At 42.4% G+C, this 24,343-nt stretch overlaps 1 protein-coding gene across 2 annotated transcripts in view; it reads right to left on the bottom strand.

The window, feature by feature from the left end:
• LOC126354701 (venom carboxylesterase-6-like) overlaps positions 1-24,343 on the bottom strand; it is a 201,424-nt gene that overhangs the window by 49,924 nt on the left and 127,157 nt on the right. The window contains exon 1 of one of the 2 annotated variants that reach the window (XM_050004518.1): positions 9,090-9,396. The exons of the other annotated variant lie outside the window; for it this stretch is intronic. Within the exon in view, the coding sequence (XP_049860475.1) occupies positions 9,090-9,341 (252 nt within the window). The 5' untranslated portion in view covers positions 9,342-9,396. Of the gene's footprint in view, positions 1-9,089; positions 9,397-24,343 lie in introns of those variants that run through there. 2 annotated transcript variants of the gene reach the window in all.

The following is a 24,343-nucleotide window of genomic DNA, read 5'->3' as shown; positions in this document are numbered from 1 at the left end:
CGAGGCTCTTTCTTCAAGAAATCAAAGCGATGGAAAGATAGTATCAGATTCACAGGGAAGTTAATACAGTTGGTTACTTACCGAGATCCACAACATGAAATTTTTCGGAGAAGGAACTCTGAAGAGGAGAAAGAAGCGAAATCTGAAGTAACGGTTACATTGTCCCAATCAAAGGAGGTGTTTTCGTGTCTAATATTCAGTAAAGCCTTTGTTCAGCTTGAACAAAATTAAACTGGTTTTCATTCGAATTACATATATATTGCTCGTTTCCTGGATTGAGGCAAAACTGTACGTAATCAATTTAAATCAAATAAAGGTTAAGCATCCGAAAAGACGTAAGACTAAGGTATTTTCGAACAAAAAATACCCAATAATTTCTTTCACAAGTTATATGAAATTGATAAATTTCATAAAAATAGGAAGCAGTTAAACACATTCATATGGAATTACATATCTGAACATTCTGTAGCAAGAATGTAAATTAATCTAGGAATTATGCTCTATGATTGCAGCAATCTTAGTTTAGCTGGGTTGGAACTTAAATAGTGGCAACTATATATTTACAGCTCGTGCGAAAATAGATACGCGTTCAAAGTTGTGTTGACAGTTCGAGCGCCGCGGTCTATTGCCCTACGAATCTGTAGCAGTTCTGAAGCGAATGCCGTTAAGTGTATCCTTCAGTTCAGACATCGACTTGAACTCACGAGGGCTTAAGTCAGGGGAGTGCAGTAGGTGATACAGGACTTAGCAGCCTCATCAGTCAAACAAATCAGTAACAGCTTGCACTCTACGTGCTTGAGCACTGTCCTGCAAAATGATGGTCAGGTCCTGCAGAAAGTGTCATCACTTCTGTCTCTAAGATGGTGTTAGGTTATGTACCAGAAATGAATAGCATAGAGACAGAAGTGATGAAAATTTCAGTAAAACTTTGAAACACGTATCTATTCTGTACGAGCTGTAAATAAATAGTTGCCACTATTAAAGTTCCAACCCTCGTGTTTCACGATATGAACGTAGCTGCAAGTTGGTAGAATGTTACAGCTCCCATGATTTAAGTCAATTCGAACAAAGTCGTTTTGGGCGTTTGGACTCGTCCTATATCCACTGTTGAAATCAATATATCCTCCGTCTTTGCAATGGTCATGTTCAGGACGTCACGACGAGGATTTAGTTTCAAAGTAACCCAGCCTGATAAGTAAAAGGACTTTGTTCTGATTGACACAATGTTGCTCCTTCTGCTCTTTACCGTGAAAACAATGCAAATAATTGCGAATAGGTATCTAAATGACGAACGTACGCTGGCTGCTATGATGCTCCAGAGGATGATACAAAACTAGGAGCCACTACATTTTTAAGCCCTGAGGTCGTCTTGGGTATGAAGATTCCGTCTGTCCTTCTTTAAGTGTCATATGTTTCCATTAAGCACTTTACAAGAAAGTCGAGGTAGGCCACCATCCGCTATTCGTTCTTACTTGTTAAACTGATTTCCTCTACCGATATGATCGAAAATGATATTTATGGGACGCTAAGATCCCACCTGCATTCCTTTTCATAGCTTCTCATTTGGTGTTACCTGGGAGAGCGTGACAGGTTCTTTGACATACCAGAATAGTGAAGAATCGTGCTTATGGAAATTCAGATACGTTAAGGACACAGTGAAATTGCTGGACAAGGATTCTCACATAGTGAATGGTCGTTGCATGGGTGTAGCTAATACTTCGTGTATAGTACAGATCATTAATGTTTTAAAAAACTGATGACTCTCTGAGAGGCGAGTATTAAGTGTGTTGATGATAGTCGTACGCAACTATTTAGTCAGCCATGATCTTTCTAGTTGGAACGATGCGCATTTTAACTGGAACAGGCGATTTTGTTATCGAAGAGTGCAACACTTGAACAGCTAGTGGTATCTGATGCGAAGGTTCTCGCTGAATGTCGTGGAAAATAAGAACGTTAGAATGCATGTCAATTGAAAACAAAACAGTTCTTTTTTTTTTATCCACAACCCTGTATCTTTTGAAGTCAATAATATAGTAATAGCATTAGTTGTTCATATAAAACTCCCGACTTCTATAAGACAAAGCTATGTTTAAAACACTTACTACCAAACAATGTTCAAGAATAGTGCCCTGGACGCGAGTATCCATGTTTACAGGTAAATGGCTACGAGTAGCCTCTTCACTAAATGTTCAGAAATATACATTTAGACGAAATATGGATAACTGTGTGGCTCCATATCTGATCCTTAGTGCGACTGGTAAAGCAAGACAGTCAAAAGACAGTCAAGCCTAGAGCCTCCTCAATGCACACTCCACTCGTTAGAGAATATTAACTTTCTCTGCAGCTTAAGAAGAGAGCAGAGATTTCCGTCATTAGGGGACATCTACATCTACTTCTACATTCTTGGAGCCCCATTACGCTGCGTAGCATAGAGTACCTCTTTTACCACTATCATTTCTTCATACTGATTTCCACTTGTGAATGGTGCTTTGGAACTGACGATAAACCTCCGTATATGAACAATTTCTCCGAAATTCTCGTCTTGGTCATTTCGCGAGACATGTGTTGTGCGTTTATTTTGCGAAAGTACGTTCGCAAAGTTTCAACATTATCTCCGGGACACAAATTTTATTAAGGTGCACAACTGGAGTTTGTTGAATATTTCCAGAACGCGCTTCCCCTTATTATACCATACAATGACGAAAATATGTGCCGCTCTGTCTCTATCTCTCGCATTAACACTGCGCGATAACGGTCTCAGAGTGATAAGCTATTTCCAATAATCAGACTAACAGCCATTTTATAAGCCGCTTATGTAATGTGTGGATTAGATTACCCTACTATTACTGCAATGAAACTTATCTTGGCATATGGTCTTTTTACAACCTGTTTTGTGATTGTGCTCATCCTACCTTAGGTCTTCCATAGTCTCCACAAAAAAAATCGTCTTTGTATTTGGAAAATAATTAACATAACTTGCATAGACCCCCCATGAACCATGGACCTTGCCGTTGTTGGGGATGCTTGCGTGCCTCAGCGATACAGATAGCTGTACCGTAGGTGCAACCACAACGGAGGGGTATCTGTTGAGAGGCCAGACAAACGTGTGGTTCCTGAAGAGGGGCAGCAGCCTTTCAGTAGTTGCCGGGGCAACAGTCTAGATGATTGACTGATCTGGCCTTGTAACAATAACCAAAACGGCCTTGCTGTGCTGGTACTGCGAACGGCTGAAAGCAAGGGGAAACTACGGCCATAATTTCTCCCGAGGGCATGCAGCTTTACTGTATGATTAAATGATGATGGCGTTCTCTTGGGTAAAATATTCCGGAGGTAAAATAGTCCCCCATTCGGACTTCCGGGCGGGGACTACTCAAGAGGATGTCGTTATCAGGAGAAAGAAAACTGGCATTCTACGAATCGGAGCGTGGAATGTCAGATCCATTAATCGGGCAGGTAGGTTAGAAAATTTAAAAAGGGAAATGGATAAGTTAAAGTTAGATATAGTGGGAATTAGGGAAGTTCCGTGACAGGAGGAACAAGACTTTTGGTCAGGTGAGTACAGGGTTATAAACACAAAATCAAATAGGGGTAATGCAGGAGTAGGTTTAATAATGAATAGGAAAATAGGAATGCGGGTAAGCTACTACAAACAGCATAGTGAACGCATTATTGTGGCCAAGATAGATAAGAAAGCCCACACCTACTACAGTAGTACAAGTTTATATGCCAACTAGCTCTGCAGATGAAGAAATTGAAGAAATGTATGATGAAATAAAAGAAATTATTCAGATAGTGAAGGCTGACGAAAATTTAATAGTCATGGGTGACTGGAATTCGGTAGTAGGAAAAGGGAGAGAAGGAAACGTAGTAGGTGAATATGGACTGGGGCAAAGAAATGTAACAGGAAGCAGCCTGGTAGAATTTTGCACAGAGCACAACTTAATCATAGGTAACATTTGGTTCAAGAATCATAAAAGAAGGCTGTATACATGGAAGAAGCCTGGAGATACTGACAAGTTTCAGTTAGATTATATAATGGTAAGAAAGAGATTTAGGAACCAGGTTTTAAATTGTAAGACATTTCCAGGGGCAGATGTGGACTCTGACCACAATCTACTGCTTATGACCTGTAGATTAAAACTGAAGAAACTGCAAATAGGTGGGAATTTAAGGAGATGGGACATGGATAAACTAATAGAACCAGAGGTTGCACACAGTTTCAGGGAGAGCATAAGGGAGCAATTGACAGGAATGGGGGAAAGAAATACGGTGGGAGAAGAATGGGTAGCTTTGAGGGATGAAGTAGTGAAGGCAGTAGAGGATCAAGTAGGTAAAAAGACGAAGGCTAGTAGAAATCCTTGGGTAACAGAAGAAATATTGAATTTAATTGATGAAAGGAGAAAATATAAAAATGCAGTAAATGAAGCAGGTAAAAAGGTATACAGACGTCTCAAAAATGAGATCGGCAGGAAGTGCAAAATGGCTAAGCAGGGATGGCTAGAGGACAAATGTAAGGATGTAGAGGCTTATCTCACTAGGGGTAAAGTAGATACCGCTTACAGGAAAATTAAAGAGACCTCTGGAGATAAGAGAACCACTTGTATGAACATCAAGAGCTCAGATGGAAACCCAGTTCTAAGCAAAGAAGGGAAAGCAGAAAGGTGGAAGGAGTATATAGAGGGTGTATACAAGGGCGATGTACTTGAGGACAATATTATGGAAATGGAAGAGGATGTAGATGAAGATGAAATGGGAGATACGATACTGCGTGAAGAGTTTGACAGAGCACTGAAAGACCTGAGTCGAAACAAGGTCCCAGGAGCAGACAACATTCCATTGGAACTACTGACGGCCTTGGGAGAGCCAGTCCTGACGAAATTCTACCATCTGGTGAGCAAGATGTATGAGACAGGCGAAATACCCTCAGACTTCAAGAAGAATATAATAATTCCAATCCCAAAGACAGCAGTTGTTGACAGATGTGAAAATTACCGAACTATCAGTTTAATAAGTCACAGCTGCAAAATACTAACTCGAATTCTTTACAGACGAATGGAAAAACTGATAGAAGCCGACCTCGGGGAAGATCAGTTTGGATTCCGTAGAAATGTTGGAACACGTGAGGCAATACTGTTCCTACGACTTACCTTAGAAGCTGGTTTAAGCAAGGGCAAACCTATGTTTCTAGCATTTGTAGACTTAGAGAAAGCTTTTGACAATGTTTACTGGGATACTCTGTTTCAAATTCTGAAGGTGGCAGGGGTAAAATACAGGGAGCGAAAGGCTATTTACAATTTGTACAGAAACCACATGGCAGTTATAAGAGACGAGGGACATGAAAGGGAAGCAGTGGTTGGGAAGGGGTTGTGGGACAGGTTTGTATTCTTTCGCCGATGTTATTCAATCTTTATATTGAGCAAGCAGTGAAGGAAACAAAAGAAAAATTCGGAGTAAGTATTAAATTCCATGGAGATGAAATAAAAATGTTGAGGTTCGCCGATGACATTGTAATTCTGTCAGAGACAGCAAAGGACTTGGAAGAGCAGTTGAACGGAATGGATACTGTCTTGAAAGGAGGATATAAGATGAACATCATCGAAAGCAAAATGAGGATAATGGTATGTAGTCGAGTTAAGTCGGGTGATGCTGAGGGAATTAGATTAGGAAATGAGACACTTAAAGTAGTAAAGGAGTTTTGCTATTTGGGGAGCAAAATAACTGATTATGGTCGAAGTAGAGAGGATATAAAATGTAGACTGTCAATGGCAAGGAAGGCGTTTCTGAAGAACAGAAATTTGTTAACATCGAGTTGAGATTTTAGTGTCAGGAAGTCATTTCTGAAAGTATTTGTATGGAGTGTAGCCATGTATGGAAGTGAAATATGGACGAAAATAGTTTGGACAAGAAGAGAATAGAAGCTTTCGAAATGTGGTGCAACAAAAGAATGCTGAAGATTAGATAGGTAGATCACATAACTAATGAGGAAGTATTGAATAGGATTGGGGTGAAGAGAAGTCTGTGGCACAACTTGACCAGAAGAAGTGATCGGTTGGTAAGACATGTTCTGAGGAATCAAGGCATCACCAATTTAGTATTGGAGCGCAGCGTGGAGGGTAAAAATCGTAGAGGGAGACCAAGAGATGACTATACTAAGCAGATTCAAAAGGATGTAGGTTGCAGTAGGAACTGGGATATGAAGAAGCTTGCATTAGATAGAGTAGCATGGAGAGCTGCATCAAACCAGTATCAGGACTGAAGACCACAACAACAACCACTACAACTTGCATAGTACAATTATTGACAGTTAATGTCAAAAATCTTTACTTACGAACTTCTCTGTATCATAGAAATTGCATATATTACCTCATTCCCACAGCTAGTATAGGCCACAACAACACCAAACGCGGCAGCTGTGCAAATCAGAAACTTAAATCTCCATTCTCGCGAGACTTGGTCAGTGTGGGATAGGCAACAGCTAATATCCTCTGCAACATGGGTGTCGAGACTGTAGAGCAACTGCGGCTCCAGAGCCGATCCTGCATTACGTAGCAGACAGAAAAAAACGCGATCTTCAACAGGTAGCTGCCTCACGCTTGGGAATCCACGAGGACTATTGTGTACCTGTCAGGTGTGTAGTGAAATTTTTGAGGTATTGTGAAAGTGTGACAATTCTCCCCTTTGTGAATCACGAGAGTACCATTAGAAATATGATGAACCAAGAGAACAAAAACACATATTCAGAGTGTGGGAGAAGTGAATATAACAAGAATCTGCGAAACATGTATCTCGCTTCCTGCACCCGGGTTGCCGGGTTCGATTCCGGCGGGGTCAGGGATTTTCTCTGCCTCGTGATGACTGAGTGTATTGTGATGTCCTTAGGTTAGTCCCATAGTGCTCAAAGCCATTTGAACCATTTGAAACACGTATCACAAGTACATTCAGGACATATATGTGGTGTCGCTCCACAATTAAATGTGCCAAGTTTTTATATATAGTTCAATCCTGAACACATGTTAATGTGCTACAAATCAAACCACCATACATCGGAAGATAGTTGTGTGAAACTGAAATGTTCTTTGTGTGAAGTTTCAGTGCTTTCGACCATTCAAGTTACGTATTATACCTACCTGGCAAATCGCTTCAAACTGCTTGTTTTTATTGCATTTGTAGAGAGATATTCTGAAAATTAGTTACCAGTCGAATTTCTTGACTGAATGGACTGAAACATTGACGGGTGTAGTAGACACATCTAAAAGCCACTTGCCTCCCGCGTTTCTTTCCTCACTGCAGAAGCAAGTACGAAACGAACAAGCGGGTGGCTGTTAGGTAAAATGACAGTTATGGACTGGAAATGCAGCAGTAATGAGCACGCCAAGAGAAGTAGCAGGTGGTCAGCAGGTCACACGAGGGGAAAACGCATCGCTATGGTAATAATACCAGAGTGGAAGCCACTTGGTTGAGCGTTTTCCAAACGTACTTTTCGTTCATCCACTAATGCGACCCTTTTGATAGTCATGTGTTTGCGACCACTTGGTGCATCACGTCATTTCTAGGTGACGGGTATCAACATGTAGAGAAACTACTTTGGAACTATCGTGTAATCGAATTGTTTATAGTAAATGCTGATTACATTTAGAATTGCCCAAAAGAGGAGAAGTTTGTGCACCGTGTAAGAGTTACGTCGGATAATTCATAAAATCCCTTGTAATTAGGACATCCAGAGGAAATTGCAACATCTGGCAGTACTAATTCTTACATAGAAGCATTGTCTCGGTTTACTGAATCAAGTTCGAGCAAAAGTAGCTCAGGGAAAGAAACGCGCATATCAGCTATGTTTACAGGCGAAAAACGAATCTCCGAAACAGGAATATAAATGTCTCATACCAAAGTAAAAACCACTGCTATGAAGAATTGAGCAACCGTGGACTACGTTTGCATGCGGAACTGAACACGATATCCACTGATGATGACGAAGACGACACAACAACACCCAGCCATCTCGAGGCAGGTGACAATCCCTGATCCCCAAGGGAACCGAACCCGAGACCATGAGTTCGGGAAGCGAGAACGCTACCGCGAGACCACAAGTGAGGGACACTTCAATGTGGTCGATTATTTCAATGCTTCGACTCAAAATAAAGAAAGTATGGTGGAAAACTCGACTTTATAGTGACGAACTCATTGCTCCCAGAGAGATACCATTTTGTTTATACTTTCACTTTCTTTATGGAACCACAATCTAACATTTGCTTGCACTGCTTCATCATTGTCAAAGTGAATTCCTCGAAAGGGTTTTTCACGTTCTGGAAACAGATGAAAGTCGGGTAGCACCAAGTCGGGACTGTATTAATGGTGATCGATGACAGTAAATCCAAGGCGTCGGATTGTTGGCTCTGAGCACTATGGGAATTAACATCTTAGGTCATTAGTCTCCTAGAACTTAGAACTAATTAAACCTAACTAACCTAAGGACATCACACACATCCATGCCCGAGGCAGGATTTGAACCTGCTACCGTAGCGGTCTCGCGGTTCCGAACTGACGCACCTAGAACCGCTCAGCCACAGTGACCGGCTGTCGGATTGATGCAGATTATACAGTGCTCATGTGTGGTCCTGCATTGTCATGCTGATGGAGCGGGATTGAAACTCGATTTCTTCACACTGTTTCCCACACACTGCCATAGCTACGTTTCATCCCGTCATGTTTACACTTAACAATTCGGAGCACTCTATCAGGTAGAGAGCTGCAAATACGTAAGCACAAAGAATAAAGACGTACAAGGTTAAAAATAGTTTTAATGGTTTGGACATAAAAAATTCGGTGTCATTACTTTCCACATGTCGTCGACTTAGAAGAGCAACCAGACCTATGGCCTAGAGCCTGATGAGAGAAGTTACAGAAAAAAAAAACTTCCAAAAGAACTTCCAACCTGCCGCCACACATAGTACGATAGATTTCTACATTTACACCTGTAAGCGGTAAGCGACGTTACGGTGTATGGTGGAGGGTACTTTATGGCCCACTCTCAGGAATCTCGGAATGTGCACGTAGGATCTGAAAAGTAAGTTCTGTCCGTTTTGACTCACCCTGAAGCGCAGCGGCCCGACGGGCGGCTTGGCGTAGGGTATGCGGTAGAAGGCGTGGAAGGGCCGGCCGTCGCTGGACACGCGGCTGGCGCCCCTCAGGGCGCCCTGCCTGGTGCGCACCACCTCGCCGGCTGCCGCTACGCCGTTCAGAGACACCTCCACCACCAACACCAGCAGCAGCAGTGCTGCACAGGGCGCGCTCCACACTCCGGCCATGGCTGCTGTGAGCCGGCGCCAAAGCGTGCTTCTCATATTGAAGGGAGCCGTATCGCAAAGTCACGGTCCTTGACTAGATTCTGCATGTTATCGCGTACTCCGCCCGTGACTAACCACGGCCAAAAACTGCAACTCACGTAGCGTTACGCAATGCAGAGTGTTCTGCACGTAACCGCGTACCTGAAATGTTTTGTGAGCGTTGTAAGTAACCACGTATGTCGAACATGCACTGGAGTTTTGAATGAATATGGTGGTGAATGATATTGACGACGCTAACATCTTTAGTGCCCACACTATTACAATATACGAAAAAAATTTGTCACTATAGTCGAGAATTGTCGTGAGAGATTTAGCATCTGTGTAGATAATTAAAATATTGTCCCATATCGGTTGCACATTTGTGATTAGATTACATGTTTCTACCACTCTGGATCATCTTCAAATCTAAAACAAAGCAATACTGAATATATACCATCTAAAGTTTTGCAGTTACTAAAAAAGACATGAACTGAACAAAAATGCCTCAAAGCAGAACCAAATGCAATTAACCGTAACTGTCACACACTGTTATAGCCGTAACTGTCACACACTGTTACCTATAGTTACTGCACGTAGTTTCACTGTTCCAATTTAGAGTTTTCTATATTATTCTTTCAATTTTCTTTTTATAATTCGTAATATTTAATGAAACCTCATGCAATTCTAGGTCTTGAACATAATATCTCTTACATAACTTTAGGATCTTTAGTCCGTTCGCTACTTACACATCAGTGGTCTTAGCCCTTTACTTTTAATACTTTAACGAAAAGAAATTTTTTACAGTTTTATTTTTGCACTCTTAGAGTAAGAAGTTATGACTTCGAACTTTCCAAGTTTCGCACTTTGAATTTCTTCAGAAACTAATTCAGTATTCGCTTTTATATTTGCACTTTTATAATCTACTGTTTTATCCACATTTAAAAGTTTTACGTATCCATTCTGGTGTCTTAGCAGAAGGTTTTTTACATTTATGACTTTTTGCAATTTTCGTATAAGACGCTCTCTTGTTAAATCCATAGCATACCTGCCACTATCCATCCATCTTCCTCTCTTACCTTCTTTGCCCATTCGCAGTCCTCCTTCGCTTTGTTTGTTATACATCATTAGTGTTTAAACGAGAATCTTTACATAATGCTACAATGTTAACACGACCTCTCTTGTAAAATTCCTGACATCCTCACAACCCCCTCCCTGCTTCCTTTCCGCTTCCCTCTGCCCTCCGCCCCAAACCACCAACGTATACATATTTCAAACACTGACTGCAGCTGCAAAAGCAAGTACTTTGGTACCTTGTTCATAGTGGGCAAGAAGGGTTGTTCAGGCAAATATTTAGGTAAATTCTACGTTTAGGTACAATTTATGCCTTTTGACTTTTTACGCGGTACATACTTAGTTGTACTTTGTTTTCGATCTGAAGATAATCCAGAGTGATCGGAACATGTTATCACTTACAAATATCTGTCTGAGATGGACCACTAAATCAGAAATATATTGAATACATTTTTGTTTGCCCTTATGAAAGTTGTTAAGTATTGATACTTAAAAATTCATATCTCCGACATCGATGGGGCCGGAAAAATATACTGCGAGAATGGGACCAACGACGAATGAAGAGAATCGTTCAACGTGACAGAAGTGCAACTCTTCCGCAAATTGCTGCAGATTTCACTGCTGGGCCATCAACAAGTGTCCGCGAGCGTACCATTCAACGAAACATCACCGATGTTGGCTTTCACAGCCAAAGGTCCACTCTGGTAAAATTGATGACTGCAAGACACAAAGCATTACCCCTCGCCTGGGCCAGTCAACACCGACATTGGATTGTTGATGACTGGAGTCATGTTGCCTGGTCGGACGAGTCTCCCTTTAAATTGTATCGGAGGGATAGATGTGTGCGGGTATGGAGAAAACCTCATGGGTCCATGGATCCTGCATGTCAGCAGGGGCTGTTCAAGCTGGTGGAGACACTGTAATGGTGTGGAGGGTGTGCAGTTGGAGTGATATGGGACCCTTGATACGTCTATATACGTCTCTGAGAGGTGACACGTACGTATGCATCTTGTCTTATCACCTGCATCCATTCACGTTCATTGTGCGTTCAGGTGGACTTCGGAAATTCCAGCACGACGATGTGACATCTCACAGGTCCACAATTCCTACAGAGTGGCTCCAGGAACACTCTTATGAGTTTAAAGATTTCCGCTGGCCACCAAACTTCCCACACATGAAAATTATTTGTCATATCAGGGATACCTTGCAACGTGCTGCTCAGAAGATATCTCCACCTCCTGCCCCCCATGCAAAATTATGGCAGTCAACTCTCTCCTGCACTACTTCAGACACTAGCCGAGTCCATGCCACGACGTAATGCGGCACTTCTGCATGCTCGCGGGTCCCTGCACGTTATTAAGCAGGTGTATCAGTCTCTTTGGCTCTTCACTGTAGCGGCTGTTTGAATATACGATACACCTAGGCCATCCTCACAATGTGTCCGTTAGGCGGGTCCTGGATAGTGTAGGGGCCAACCTGTCAGCCGCCAGACGTTACTACAGGGCTTACCGGCTGCCGTCAGGCGAATCCGATACGCCGTCAGATGTCGTGACGTGAATGGTCTACCAGAAATGTATTTCCAATTGCAAACATGGACAGCCATCAGCTGCAGAATGAAATGACGACAATGAAAACTTGTGCCGGACCGGGACTCGAGCGATCGCCTTACCATTTGGCTATCCGTGCACGACTCACGTTTAGACCTAAACTTACATCTGTCGTCAACCATGCGTCAACAAGCTGCACTCGTACTAACATTATGTATATTTCCGTACAGGAGAGCTATTTTATTTGCCGGTGTCGATGGATAAATGTGGTACTGCAGCGCCAGTATCAGTGGAAATTACGATGCAAAGTTGTTTTGAAGATGCATGCATACATTCATGTCTAAAGGAACTTTCCATCGTGATTCCTAATAACTCTGGCATTGCAACATCACGCGAGCATAGAATACTTCATTACTCATAGATACGTGATTAAAAATGGTTCAAATGGTTCAAATGGCTCTGAGCACTATGGGACTTAACATCTTTGATCATGTCCCCCTAGAACTTAGAACTACTTAAACCCAACTAACCTAAGGACATCACACACATCCATGCCCGAGGCAAGATTCGAACCTGCGACCGTAGCAGTCCCGCGGCTCCGGACTGAGGGCCTAGAACCGCGAGACCACAGCGACCGGCCACAAAAAAAAAAAAAAAAAAAAAAAAAAAAAAAAAAAAAAAAAAAAAAAATATGTGCGCAGAGTATTCTGCTGCGAGTAACCCGTTTAAGGTCCTTCACAGACTACATAAGGAGTTTCTTCCACAATCAGGGTTCCCTTCTGTGTATCCAGGACGATGCGTCGCGCTCCACCGCCGTTATGACGAGGAGTCGTCGTGCTGGGGCTAACTCGATGCTCCGGATCATTAGCACTCCAAGTGGGACCTATGACGCCGCACGAACACTATGAACCATGCTTGTTGACTTCGAGTGCACCATACTCTAAGACTTCTCACTGGTTGTAGACGCTGACAATCACTGACTGATGTCTAACTTCAGAAAACATAACTGGCACACTTGTTTGTTTTACAGCGTTACAGCCTAACTTTAAATGGCTCTAAGCACTATGGGACTTAACATCTGAGGTCGTCAGTCCCGTAGACTTAGAACTACTTAAACCTAGCTAACCTAAGACCATCACACACATCCATGCCCGAGGCAGGATTCGAAACCGCGAACGTAGCAGCAGCGCGGTTCCGCACTGAAGCGCCTAGAACCGCTCGGCCACATAGCCTCGCTCAAACTGGCTTAAGTACTTGTCCACACCGGGTTTCCGCCAGACTAGTTAGTGGCGTATTAACTGCTAGTCTATTAGAACTGACCTTCTGCCAAGAGGTATTTTTTGCTCTGGGAATTTTGTCAGGAAGTACAATTGTTGTAACACGGCCGTAAGTCAATTATGATTTCTTAGTTTGGTCTTCAGCCATGAACACGAGCAGCAAAAAATTGATTTGCGTTTACTGACAATAAATAAACTTTCTTTCGTTAAGTCCTGAGAGTCGTTCATGTCCGATGAATTCAGATAAATCAGTAGAAGACCTATTCCGCTCAAACATTAGCAAAAGTTTGATTAAATTCCATCTAATAACTGGTGTGCAGATAATTTGCACTCTAAAAAAATTTGAATGCTTCGTGTTCTGCAGCTTGAAAAAAATTGTTAAATGACATCATTTAAACACTTTGATCTACATTTGAAATGTCTTATAGCAAAACCGGTGTTTCCTTGTAGAACCCATCCTCTGTGGCAGATAGGCTGCCCAGTCACATTATAGTGGCCACCTGTCAGAAGAATGAAAATCTTACTTTTATGGTCCAGACCGCTGCCAAATGTGGAGAGAGATAAAATGAGGTTCTGGAAGGTACCGACAGGGATGTGCAGCCTACCGACTCCAGTGCCGTGGCGTGAACAACCCGGTCCTACAGGTTCTCGACTGCGCTTTAATTCAGGGTGGCCAGTGGAGCAAGGTAAAATCATTGTGTTGTTCTTCGAACCATATGCGTACACTGCCAGCTATATGACACGTTGCACTGTGTTGCTGGTAGAGGCCATCGCACAGAGGAAAAACAGTCTGCATGACCCCAGGGATAGAGGGAGGAGATAAGTGTTTAACGTCCCGTCGACAACCAGGTCATTAGAGACGGAGCGCAAGCTTGGGTGAGGGAAGGATGGGGAAGGAAATCGGCAGTGCCCTTTCAAAGGAACCATCCCGGCATTTGCCTAGAGCGATTTAGGGAAATCACGGAAAACCTAAATGAGGATGGCCGGAGACGGGACTGAACCGTCGTCCTCCCGAATGCGAGTCCGGTGTGCTAACCACTGTGCCACCTCGCTCGGTTACTGCAAGGATAGATGTATACTTCTGTTGTTGCATCTCGAGATCACCCAGAGAATGCCACGGAAAACATTTGTCAGACCGTAACGCTCCCTCCTGGTTGCAGTGTGTTTTCCTTCTGCGATCTTATCCCGTAAACGTCAAGTGCCAACTGTCCAATGAAGCAGAAAACGTGATTCATCTGAAAAGGACACCTGTCACAATTCAGTGGTCATCCATTTTCGATACTGATGTGCAAATTTCAGCCTTCGTTGCCGATGAACAGCAGTCAGAATGCGCTCCGGAACAGGCGCTACTGCGGAGGCCCATACGCAACAGCATCTGATGAATAGTCGTTGAAGTGACACTGTCGGTAGCCCCTTGGTTCATTTGGGCAGTCAATTGCTCGAGAGTTGCACGTCTATTCGTCCATACACATTGCCACAGTTGAAGTTGGCCCCTGACGTCTATCGTCCGCAGTGTACTATTGTTACCTCGGCGTCGGTTTCGGAAAGTGCCATTTTGATATGCAACGAAAACTTTAACCACGGCGGCCTGCGAACTGTTTAAAAACTGAGCTATTTCGGAATTGGCCCAACAGCCAATAGTCAAGCCCTTTTGGAAGTCCGTTACAGCATTACGACAACGAGCGCACTCTTTTCCGCTTCCCCTGACGCGCTTTATACGACGGTTGGAACTTTTATAGTGGCAACTATTTATTTACAGCTCGTACAGAATAGATACGTGTTTCAAAGTTTTGCTGACCTTCAAAGTGGTCGCCAGAATTGTGTATAACCAATTGCCAGCGATGTAGAAGTCTTAGCAGTGTCAGTTGTGTTGACAGTTCGAGCGGCGAGGTCTATTGCCCGACGAATTTGTAGCAGTTCTGAAGTGAATGCCGTGAAGTATTTCGGTCAGTTTAGTTGAAATTACAAGGGCTTAAGTTAGGGGAGCGCAGTAGGTGGTATAGCACTTAGCAGCCCTATCAGTTAAACAAATCTGTAACAGCTTGGGCTGTACGTGCTTGAGCATTGTCCTGCAAAATGATGGTCAGGTCCCGCAGGAAGTGTCATCACTTCTGTCTCTATGCTGTTCATTTTTGGAACACAACCTACGACCAGCTTAGAGACAGAAGTGATGATACTTTCTGCGGGAACTGACCATCATTTTGCAGGACAAGGCTTAAGCACGCACAATGCAAGCTGTTACAGATTTGTTGGACTGATGGGGCTGTTAAGTGCTGTACCACCTTCTACACTCCCTGACTTAAGCCCTCGTAAGTTCAACTCGATTTCTAAACTGAGGGAAACACTTCGCGGCATTCGCTTCAGAACTGGAACAAATTCGTCGGGCAGTAGACCGCGCCGCTCGAACTGTCAACACAACTGGCACTGCCAAGAGCATGCTACGACTTCCACATCGCTGGCAACGGGTTATACACAATGCTGGTGACTACTTTGAAGGTCAGTAAAACTTCGAAACACGTATCTATTTTGTACGAGCTGTAAATAAATAGTTGCCACTATTAAAGTTCCAAGCCCGCATCTCGTGGTCGTGCGGTAGCGTTCTCGCTTCCCACGCCCGGGTTCCCGGGTTTGATTCCCGGCGGGGTCAGGGATTTTCTCTGCCTCGTGATGGCTGGGTGTTGTGTGATGTCCTTAGGTTAGTTAGGTTTAAGTAGTTCTAAGTTCTAGGGGACTGATTACCTAAGATATTAAGTCCCATAGTGCTCAGAGCCATTAAAGTTTCAACCCTCGTATATCCTCCATTGCCAGCGCTGCCACCTGACTTCTGTGGGTGGTTATTGCATGTTGACGGCGAACAGTTGTGATCTCATTAATATGACTTGATCGTGTATTCTGTATCTTTATACCAACGATATGCATGTTAAGTATATAAATTCGTTGTGATGTCCAAATCGATGACCACCTCACAGTGTGCGGGTTATCGCATTGGAACTGCTCTCAGATCTTAAACGGTTTGATGCCTTTGTCGCATTGGATACACCTGTCATGTAATGTAAACGTAGAACTATCTAACCAGGCCAAGGATACCGTTCATTGTTAACACAGGATTAAATTCAAGATATAGAAGATTGCAGAAAGGAGGATTGCAGAATGTATTAGGTTCAGGAGCCTATGTGTCAGTTCCATGTTTACAACATAAGACAGTTGTATCCAAAGTGACCAGGAAATGTCACTGTTTAAGTTCTGGCAGCGCTATCAAGCACGAAAACTTTTATACTGTCAGATAAACATCGACTTGAACGTCACAAAGAACGTATAATTAGCACGGATGTCACTGACGTAGAGATATGTAATAAACTGCTTGACAGTTACTAAGGAACGATTGGTACTTGCTAAAAACAGACTGTCAATTGCTACGGAACCCCCACGACCAATGATAGTTAAAGAGAATGTAGCGATTAGGACACGTTAACTGCAGTGAAACCTGAGCAGAAACGCTTTGCATGCGCTCGACTGTTTATGCAATATGGTGTTTGACGGAGGTTGTTGTCGAACCGATTAGTAGCGGCATTCTGTGTTCTGCGGCAACATGTCTGTAAGACTTCATTTGAGAACTTACGACCTTGGACGAGCAGCAGAACCACTGTGGTTACAATAACGGCTGGATCAAGGCCGTGGTCTGACGATTCGGAAGTGCCCTGGCGGCAAGGCTGTCGGGTGTCTCGTGCGCCTGGCAGCAACAACGGCCAGCGGAGGTGCTCGCGCAACCTAAACCAGTTTGCGTTTCCCGAGCGTGCAGCGAGCGGCGGACAACGGCCTGTGAAGAAGTTATCTCAGCGGTACAAGAAACGGCAGAAATTTGGTAAACTAGTCAGTACAAAAATAGGTCAATTGGAAATAAATGGAAGGAAGACATTGAGTGAAGTAGCAATGAAGACTAATATTGACGGTAAGTAAATGTTCTCATTGTGCCATTCGGTTCTGACAAAAGTAATTCAAAAACATTTCTCGCAAATTTGTTGCCACTAGAGAGGTTGGATGCAGTTCTTGAAACTGTGCAATATAGTTTCTTTTAACATAAAATCTAGAAAAGCAAATAAAGAAAAAGAATTGAATTCAATTTTACTTACACCACGGTAACTAGTTTCTCCTCTTCGTACATCCATAGTTGAAATGGAGGACAGTGGGACGTCAGCTGGTATAAATTTATATTAAAAATGAAAAAATTCGTCCATTTGTAATTAAGGCGTCGATTTCATTTTGGCAACTAGTTTCAACGTTGTAACAACGTCATCTTCAGGCCCATACACTTGTTGACGTCTACTGCGTGCGGCTGATGCTAGAAGCCAGTGGTCCACTGACTTCTAGTATCAGCTGCACGCGGTAGACGCCAACAAGTGTATGGGTCTGAAGATCACGTCATTACAACGTTGAAACTAGTTGCCAAAATAAAATCGACGCCTTAAATACAAATGGACGATTTTTTTCATTTTTAATATAAGTTTCTCCTCTGGCGGTATAGTTCAATCGCAATTTGTCCAGGGTACTCTCAAGTACACACCAATGTATTTCAGAACAGCTGCACGGAGTGGTCGCGTGGTTTGAGGTGCCATGTCACGAACTGCGCTGCCGCTCCCGCCTGAGGTTAGAGTCTTCCCTCGGGCATGGGTGTGCGTGTTGTTCTCAGCATAAGTTAGTTTAAGCAGTGTGTAAGTCTAGTGACCTATGACTCAGCAGTTTGGTCCTTTAGGAATTGACACACATTTCAGAACATAGTCAAATGTAGAAACAGACATTCTCGCGTATTCGTGGAACTTATCAGAATCTGGTTGTAAACTCCCATGGAGTGTATTATGCTTTCCAAACGAATTCTCTCTGTTTCACTACACTACTTGGACTTTTCTTTACACTGAACGAATGGACTGAATAAATCGCATTTGCTTCCAGTGTAAAATCAAATAGCAATGCGTTCCAGTTTATTGTTTGTTTCATCTCTGCAGAACGCTACTAAACACCGCTGAACAAAGAGCTGCTACTCGGGACTCAACATCGCTGGCTCGTCGGTGTCCACAAGAACTAGGTGCCCCACAACGAACTTGTGTTGTCACACTAGTCGGCTTGTTTGCCACACATTTCGAGAGCGCTCGGCTCCTTGCAGGAAACAACTTGTAATTGAAAAGCTACCATCTAAAGGTCTTAACTTTATCATGTGCAGTGGAGAACTTGCATGCCTTTGAACATTCATTCAAGAATTATTAACTAATTTGAAATATAGATCTGATGTAATTAAATATCCCATGAGACATGTGAGTCTCAACTTTGTATTCGATAATGATGGAAACTGAAGGAATGAACTGAAATCTGTGGCACAGTTAGAACTTGAACTCGGGTCTGCTTGCTTACTGGGCAATAGTGCTAGCCATTGCACCACCGTGCCTGTACGGGCCACACAGCTGCACAGACTACCGTAGTCCAGAGCCCTCCCTAACAGGAACTTCAATTCGTAGTCCATACAGCTGCGTTATTATACCACTGTGGCTATGTTATGGCTAGAACGCTTGCCTAGTAAGCAAGGAGACCTGGGTTTGGTTCCCAGCCGTGACACAAAATTTACTTCATTTCTTCATTTCCATCACTAACATCTGAAGTAGTTATTCCCTCCCCGCCGGGAACGTCTGCTGGCACTCGTGAGATCTGTAGTGTCATGTTCTGTGACGTAGCAGCCAAGACCTTGGCCTTTTTGCTGGCCTCGCAGCTCTCGTTACGCCGTCATCGAGCGTTCTGCCCGCTCTCCTTCACCTCGCACTTAGGCCAAAGACTAAAGAAGTGTCACCTCGCCGTTAAAAAAGGCCGATGAAGATGGCTCTACTATCCGAAAACATGCCGGTGGTCTTACAGGAAGGCCACACCACAAGACGATCATTACGTAGGCTTAGTAGCGGAAAGGAATACGCAACTCACACTTAGGCAGATCACTGCAGACCTTGCAGACTCTACCGGTATACGTGTCTCTGCCAGATCCATTTCGCGGCGACTAAATCAGGCTGGTTTGTATGCTCGGTAGCCTGTTAAATGCGTCCTACTTCAATCATGCTATCATCGAGAAAGAAATTGTTGCCGCAAGGAGTATGGTGATTGAGGTCAATAACAATGATCCAGGGTGATGTTCTCTGACGAATGCCGTTTCACTGTGGCCGAGCGGTTCTAGGTGCTTCAGTCCGGAAACGCGCAACTGCTACGGTCGCAGGTTCGAACCTTCCTCGGGCCTGGATGTTTGTGATGTCCTTAGGCTAGTTAGGTTTAAGTAGTTCTAAGTTCTATGGGACTGATGACCTCAGATGTTAAGTCCCATAGTAGTAGGAGCCATTTGAACCATTTCTTGTGGCAAGTGAGTCTGCCCACTAGTTAGTGTGGAGGGAGAGACTGGTAAACACGTTGCACACAGCAGAATGTCCTTGAGCATCATCAATGTGGCTTAGACGTTATGGTATGGGCAGCCATTAGTATGATCGCAGCAAATCTACGCACGAGGTACCGTTACAGCATAGAAGTGTTTCAGACAGACTATTCTCTAAACTTCCTGGAAGATTAAAACTGTGTGCCGGACCAAGACTCGAACTCGTGACCTTTGCCTTTGGCGGGCAAGTGCTCCACCATCTGAGCTACCCAAGCACGACTCATGGCCCGTCCTCACAACTTCAATTCTGTCATTACCTCGTCTCCTACATTCCAAACTTCACAGAAGCTCTTCTGTTCGCAGAAGAGCTTCTGTGAAGTTTGGAAGGTTAGGACCGGTCGTGAGTCGTGCTTCCGTAGCTCAGATGGTAGAGCACTTGCCCACGAAAGGCAAAGGTCACGAGTTCGAGTCTCGGTCCGGCACACAGTTTTAATCTTCCAGGAAGTTTCATATCAGCGCACACTGCACTGCAAAGTGAATATCTTATTCTGCAGACTATTTTTGATCATGTCCGTATGTTTAGGTGTGCCACAGGTCCTGAGTTCCTGGTTGTGAACGGGTATACCCGCCCACACAAGACCGCTGAGGTATCTCACGCACTGGAAAGTGAAGATATGGAACGTGCTGTATGGAATAACTTGTGTACTGCCCGGACCTAAGCCCTACAGACTGTGCCTGCGATGTTCTGGCAGACGTGTTTCCCAACGAACACTCCCTCCCCATAGCGTGTTAAAACTGAAAACTGCTATGAAAGAAGAGTGGGCCCGTGGGGAGTTTGCTGGTCTCCCATCGGGCGCCTCCCCAGGTGGCGGATAGGGGAATGCTCACCAGATATGGTGGGTACCGGGGAAATAAAATACCCAGGGTGGACCAAAACTAGCAACTGCTGCCTTGTAGTATGATATTGGCTTATCAAAGGCTAAAGGAAGAAAACCTTGAGTAAAAATTACCTGGTCCTCCGGGTTGGGGATTGTGCAGAGGGCCAGCTCCTCACTCACATAAAAACGTAAAAATGCTACAAAACCTAATAATATGCCTCGGAAAAATTGGAACTTTGGACGACGAACTGGCGATGAGAATTGGTAAATTATGTTTGGATGCTGGAATGTGCAAGGTATTTCCACTAAAATAAATATACTACCTGCAGAACTTGACATGTTCAACAAGGATGTTGTCGTACTCTCTGAAACAAAGAAGCAAGGCCAAGGAGAAGAAGAACTGGATAGTTATGTACATATCTGGAGTGGGGTATCAAAAGCCGTAAGAGCCAAAACAGGAGTCTCCATTATGATAAAGAAATCATGGAAACAAATAATCACAAATTGGCCATTCATCAATCAACGTATTATAACTGTTGAAATGTCATTATTTGCTATGGAAGATGTGATTATTGACGTATATGCACCCACGAACGACACAAAAGATAAGGAGAAAGATACATTTTGGGACACCCTCAGAGAGACTATTGAAAAAACCCCAAGAAGAAAGGAACTGATTGTCATGGGAGATCTGAATGGAAGGGTAGGAGTTAGACAATCTTGTATAATAGTAGGAAAACATGGAGAGGACGAATATAATGACAATGGGGAACGATTGATTGCAATTTGTGAACAATTTGATCTAAATTACCAACACATTTTTCAAACATAAGGACATTCATAAATATACTTGGCAACAGAACACCAAAGAACTTAGTTCTATAATAGACAATATTATCATTAGGCAAACAAGTAGTTTCAAAGCAGTAGACGTCAGATCTTATAGAGGAGCCCAGTGTGGATCAGACCACTATCTAGTTAAAATAAAGTCTTTCTGGAAATGGAAGAATGCAAGGAGTGATACAAGTAACATAAATAAAACGAACCAGACTGAGAAAGATGAAAATTTACCTTTTAATATTGACAGCGTACAAGACGAAAGTATCTGAACACTCTTTGCGGCCAGGATGGAAAAGAAACTGGTTGAATCGTTTGAAGGAAGTACAGACGAAATATATGACTACATAAAACCTATTGTGAAAATCACAGCAACAGAGGTGTTGGGTAAAAAAGATAGCAACCACAACTGTGCATCAGAGTGGTGGTCAGAGGAACTAGAGGTCCTCGTTAGAGAAAAACGAAATTCATTCCTTCAGTGGTTGTTGATAAATCAGAAGAAACAAGATCAATATACAAGGAAAAGAAGAATGAAGTGATGAAAAAAATAAGGATGGCTAAAAATGAAGCATGTGAAAGAACATGTGCCAAGGTGAATAGCAAATTAGGATTTGGGAGAGCAAAAGAAGCGTGGTCAGTATTGAAAGGGCTTCGACAGGATACAAAAAGCAAAACAAATCTCCAACTGATAACACAAAAGGAATGGCAAGACTATTTCTAAAAATTATTAAATGAGGACAGAGAAGAATATCTAGAAGAAGGAACAGCGGAAGATAAAGGACATGAAAATGATGAGATCCAGATTTTAGAAAGTGAAGTACTTCAGGCGTTGAGAACAGAAAAGAATGGTAAATCACTAGGACTAGTCAATATCAATCTGGAGTGTCTGAAATATGGTGGTGGCAAAATTATGAAACTAATAACATAGCTCTTCAACAAAATGATACATGGAGATTCAATACCCAACGAGATGAAGCTAGGTTACATTAATACAATACTTAAGAAAGGGGATCACAAAATTTGTTCAATCTATCGAGGGATTTGTGTTACAAACACATTAATGAGAATTTTTTGAAAGTAATTAAAAACAAACTGGAAAAAAATTTTAGAACCCAAGAAGAACAATGTGGTTTCACGGCTGGAAGATCATGTGTAGACCATATTTTCACATTACGACAGATATTGGAGAAACATAGGGAAAAATCAAAAAATATAGGATTAATTTTCATAGATCTAGAAAAAGCGTATGAAACTGTTCCAAGAAAATTACTTTGGAGAGCACTACATATGGCAAACATAAACGCTTCCTTGATTAAAGTAATAGAACAGATTTATAAAGATAACATTTGCCAAGTGAAAGTTGGTAATATACTTTCACAAAAATTTAGAACAAGCAAAGACCTTTTACTGGGCTGTGTCATGTCACCATCATTATTTAAAATCTATATAGATGTTAGTCTTAGAACATGGTCTCGTAAATGTAATAGTATGGGATTATAAATAAGAGGTGGAGTTCACCTACATCATTTATTATTTGCTGATGATCAAGTAGTCGTAGCACAAGATGGGGAGGATGCTAACTATATGTGCAATCAACTAGCAATAGCATACAAAACTTGGGGTTTGAAGATTAATTACCAAAAAACAGAATACTTGACTAGTGATTCAGATGAGCTATACATTGACGGAAAGAAAATCAAAAAGATAAACACTTTCTGTTATTTTGGATCCATTAAAGAAATCGAGGGAAAATCAGAGTCAGAAATCAACAAAAGAATTAATAGCGGACGGAGGGTCATTGGCATGCTTAACTGAGTCTTATGGAGCAGAAATGTAATGAGCAGAACTAGAAAATTAATATGTAAATCCATATTAGAAAGTGTGGTTCTGTATGGAACGGAGACCTGGATAATTAACATGAAGCACATTAAAAAATTACAAGCTCTAGAGATGGACTTTTGGAGAAGATCCGTAAGAATCTCCAGGAAAGAAAAGATACGGTACACCGAAGTGATAAGGAGAAAGGAAATAAAAGAAAGGATATATGACGTAATGGATAGGAAGAAATTACAGTGGAAGGGGCATGTACGGCGAATGGAGGAAACCAAAATACCAAAATTGATACTGGAGTGGGAATCGGAGGGGAGAAGAAGAAGAGGACGACCTATGACCACCTGGTTCCAAAACGTACAGCACGCAATGAGGAGAATGGGCGCAGAGGAAGAAGACGCACAAGATCGAAACACCTGGAGAAATACACTCCCTGTTACTTAAACTGACGTTCTGTCACATTTAAAATGGCGGCCGACTGAAATAATTGGTGGAAGTCTTAACTTGATATTTAAACTGTATGAGAGTGTTAGGTACTGTTACTGTTTTAAGAGTGTGTGTCCTTCAGGTTATTTCTTTAATTATTTTCTTGCCTTGATCTTATCTAATAAATTTTGAGAAGATCATGCAACTTGCTAATTAATGGTATTTTTACAGTTTCAATAATTATACATTTTGTGGATCATTATCTATGGTCATTATAAATGCGCTAAAGGTGCTATTTCTATTATCTTACATTATTGTGGGTTTTGGGGGTCATTGTATATGCATATTGCGAGACTATGATTTTATAGGTCACTTTGTGATTGGGTATTGACTTTGATGCTTGGGTTTTTTAGTTATTCAATAAAAATTGGTTACTTGTGGAATGTTGTTACTCTCACCTTTAGAACCTGGCACCACCCCTGCCTCTACATAAATGCTTGCTTTTTATGTTGAATTAGACCGATGCGAGCCTTTTAGCACAGCACAGCAACTCGAAAAACAGTTTTTTACTGCAATATTATGTTAATGGGAAAATATAATTTTCATTTATTGAGTTCCTTTTAGGCTTAATTTAAAAAATGGTACTATAATATTACTAGTACCAAGGAACGATTGATTTTGTGATCAATATGCTCTTTGGAATTTTTATATTTTAATTTCAGAGCTAATCGGAATTAAGGGTTCAGTTCATGGTCTA

This window comes from Schistocerca gregaria, chromosome 3, assembly GCF_023897955.1.
Source record: "Schistocerca gregaria isolate iqSchGreg1 chromosome 3, iqSchGreg1.2, whole genome shotgun sequence".
NCBI lineage: Eukaryota > Metazoa > Arthropoda > Insecta > Orthoptera > Acrididae > Schistocerca > Schistocerca gregaria.
This window is presented reverse-complemented; position numbering and strand designations above follow the sequence as displayed.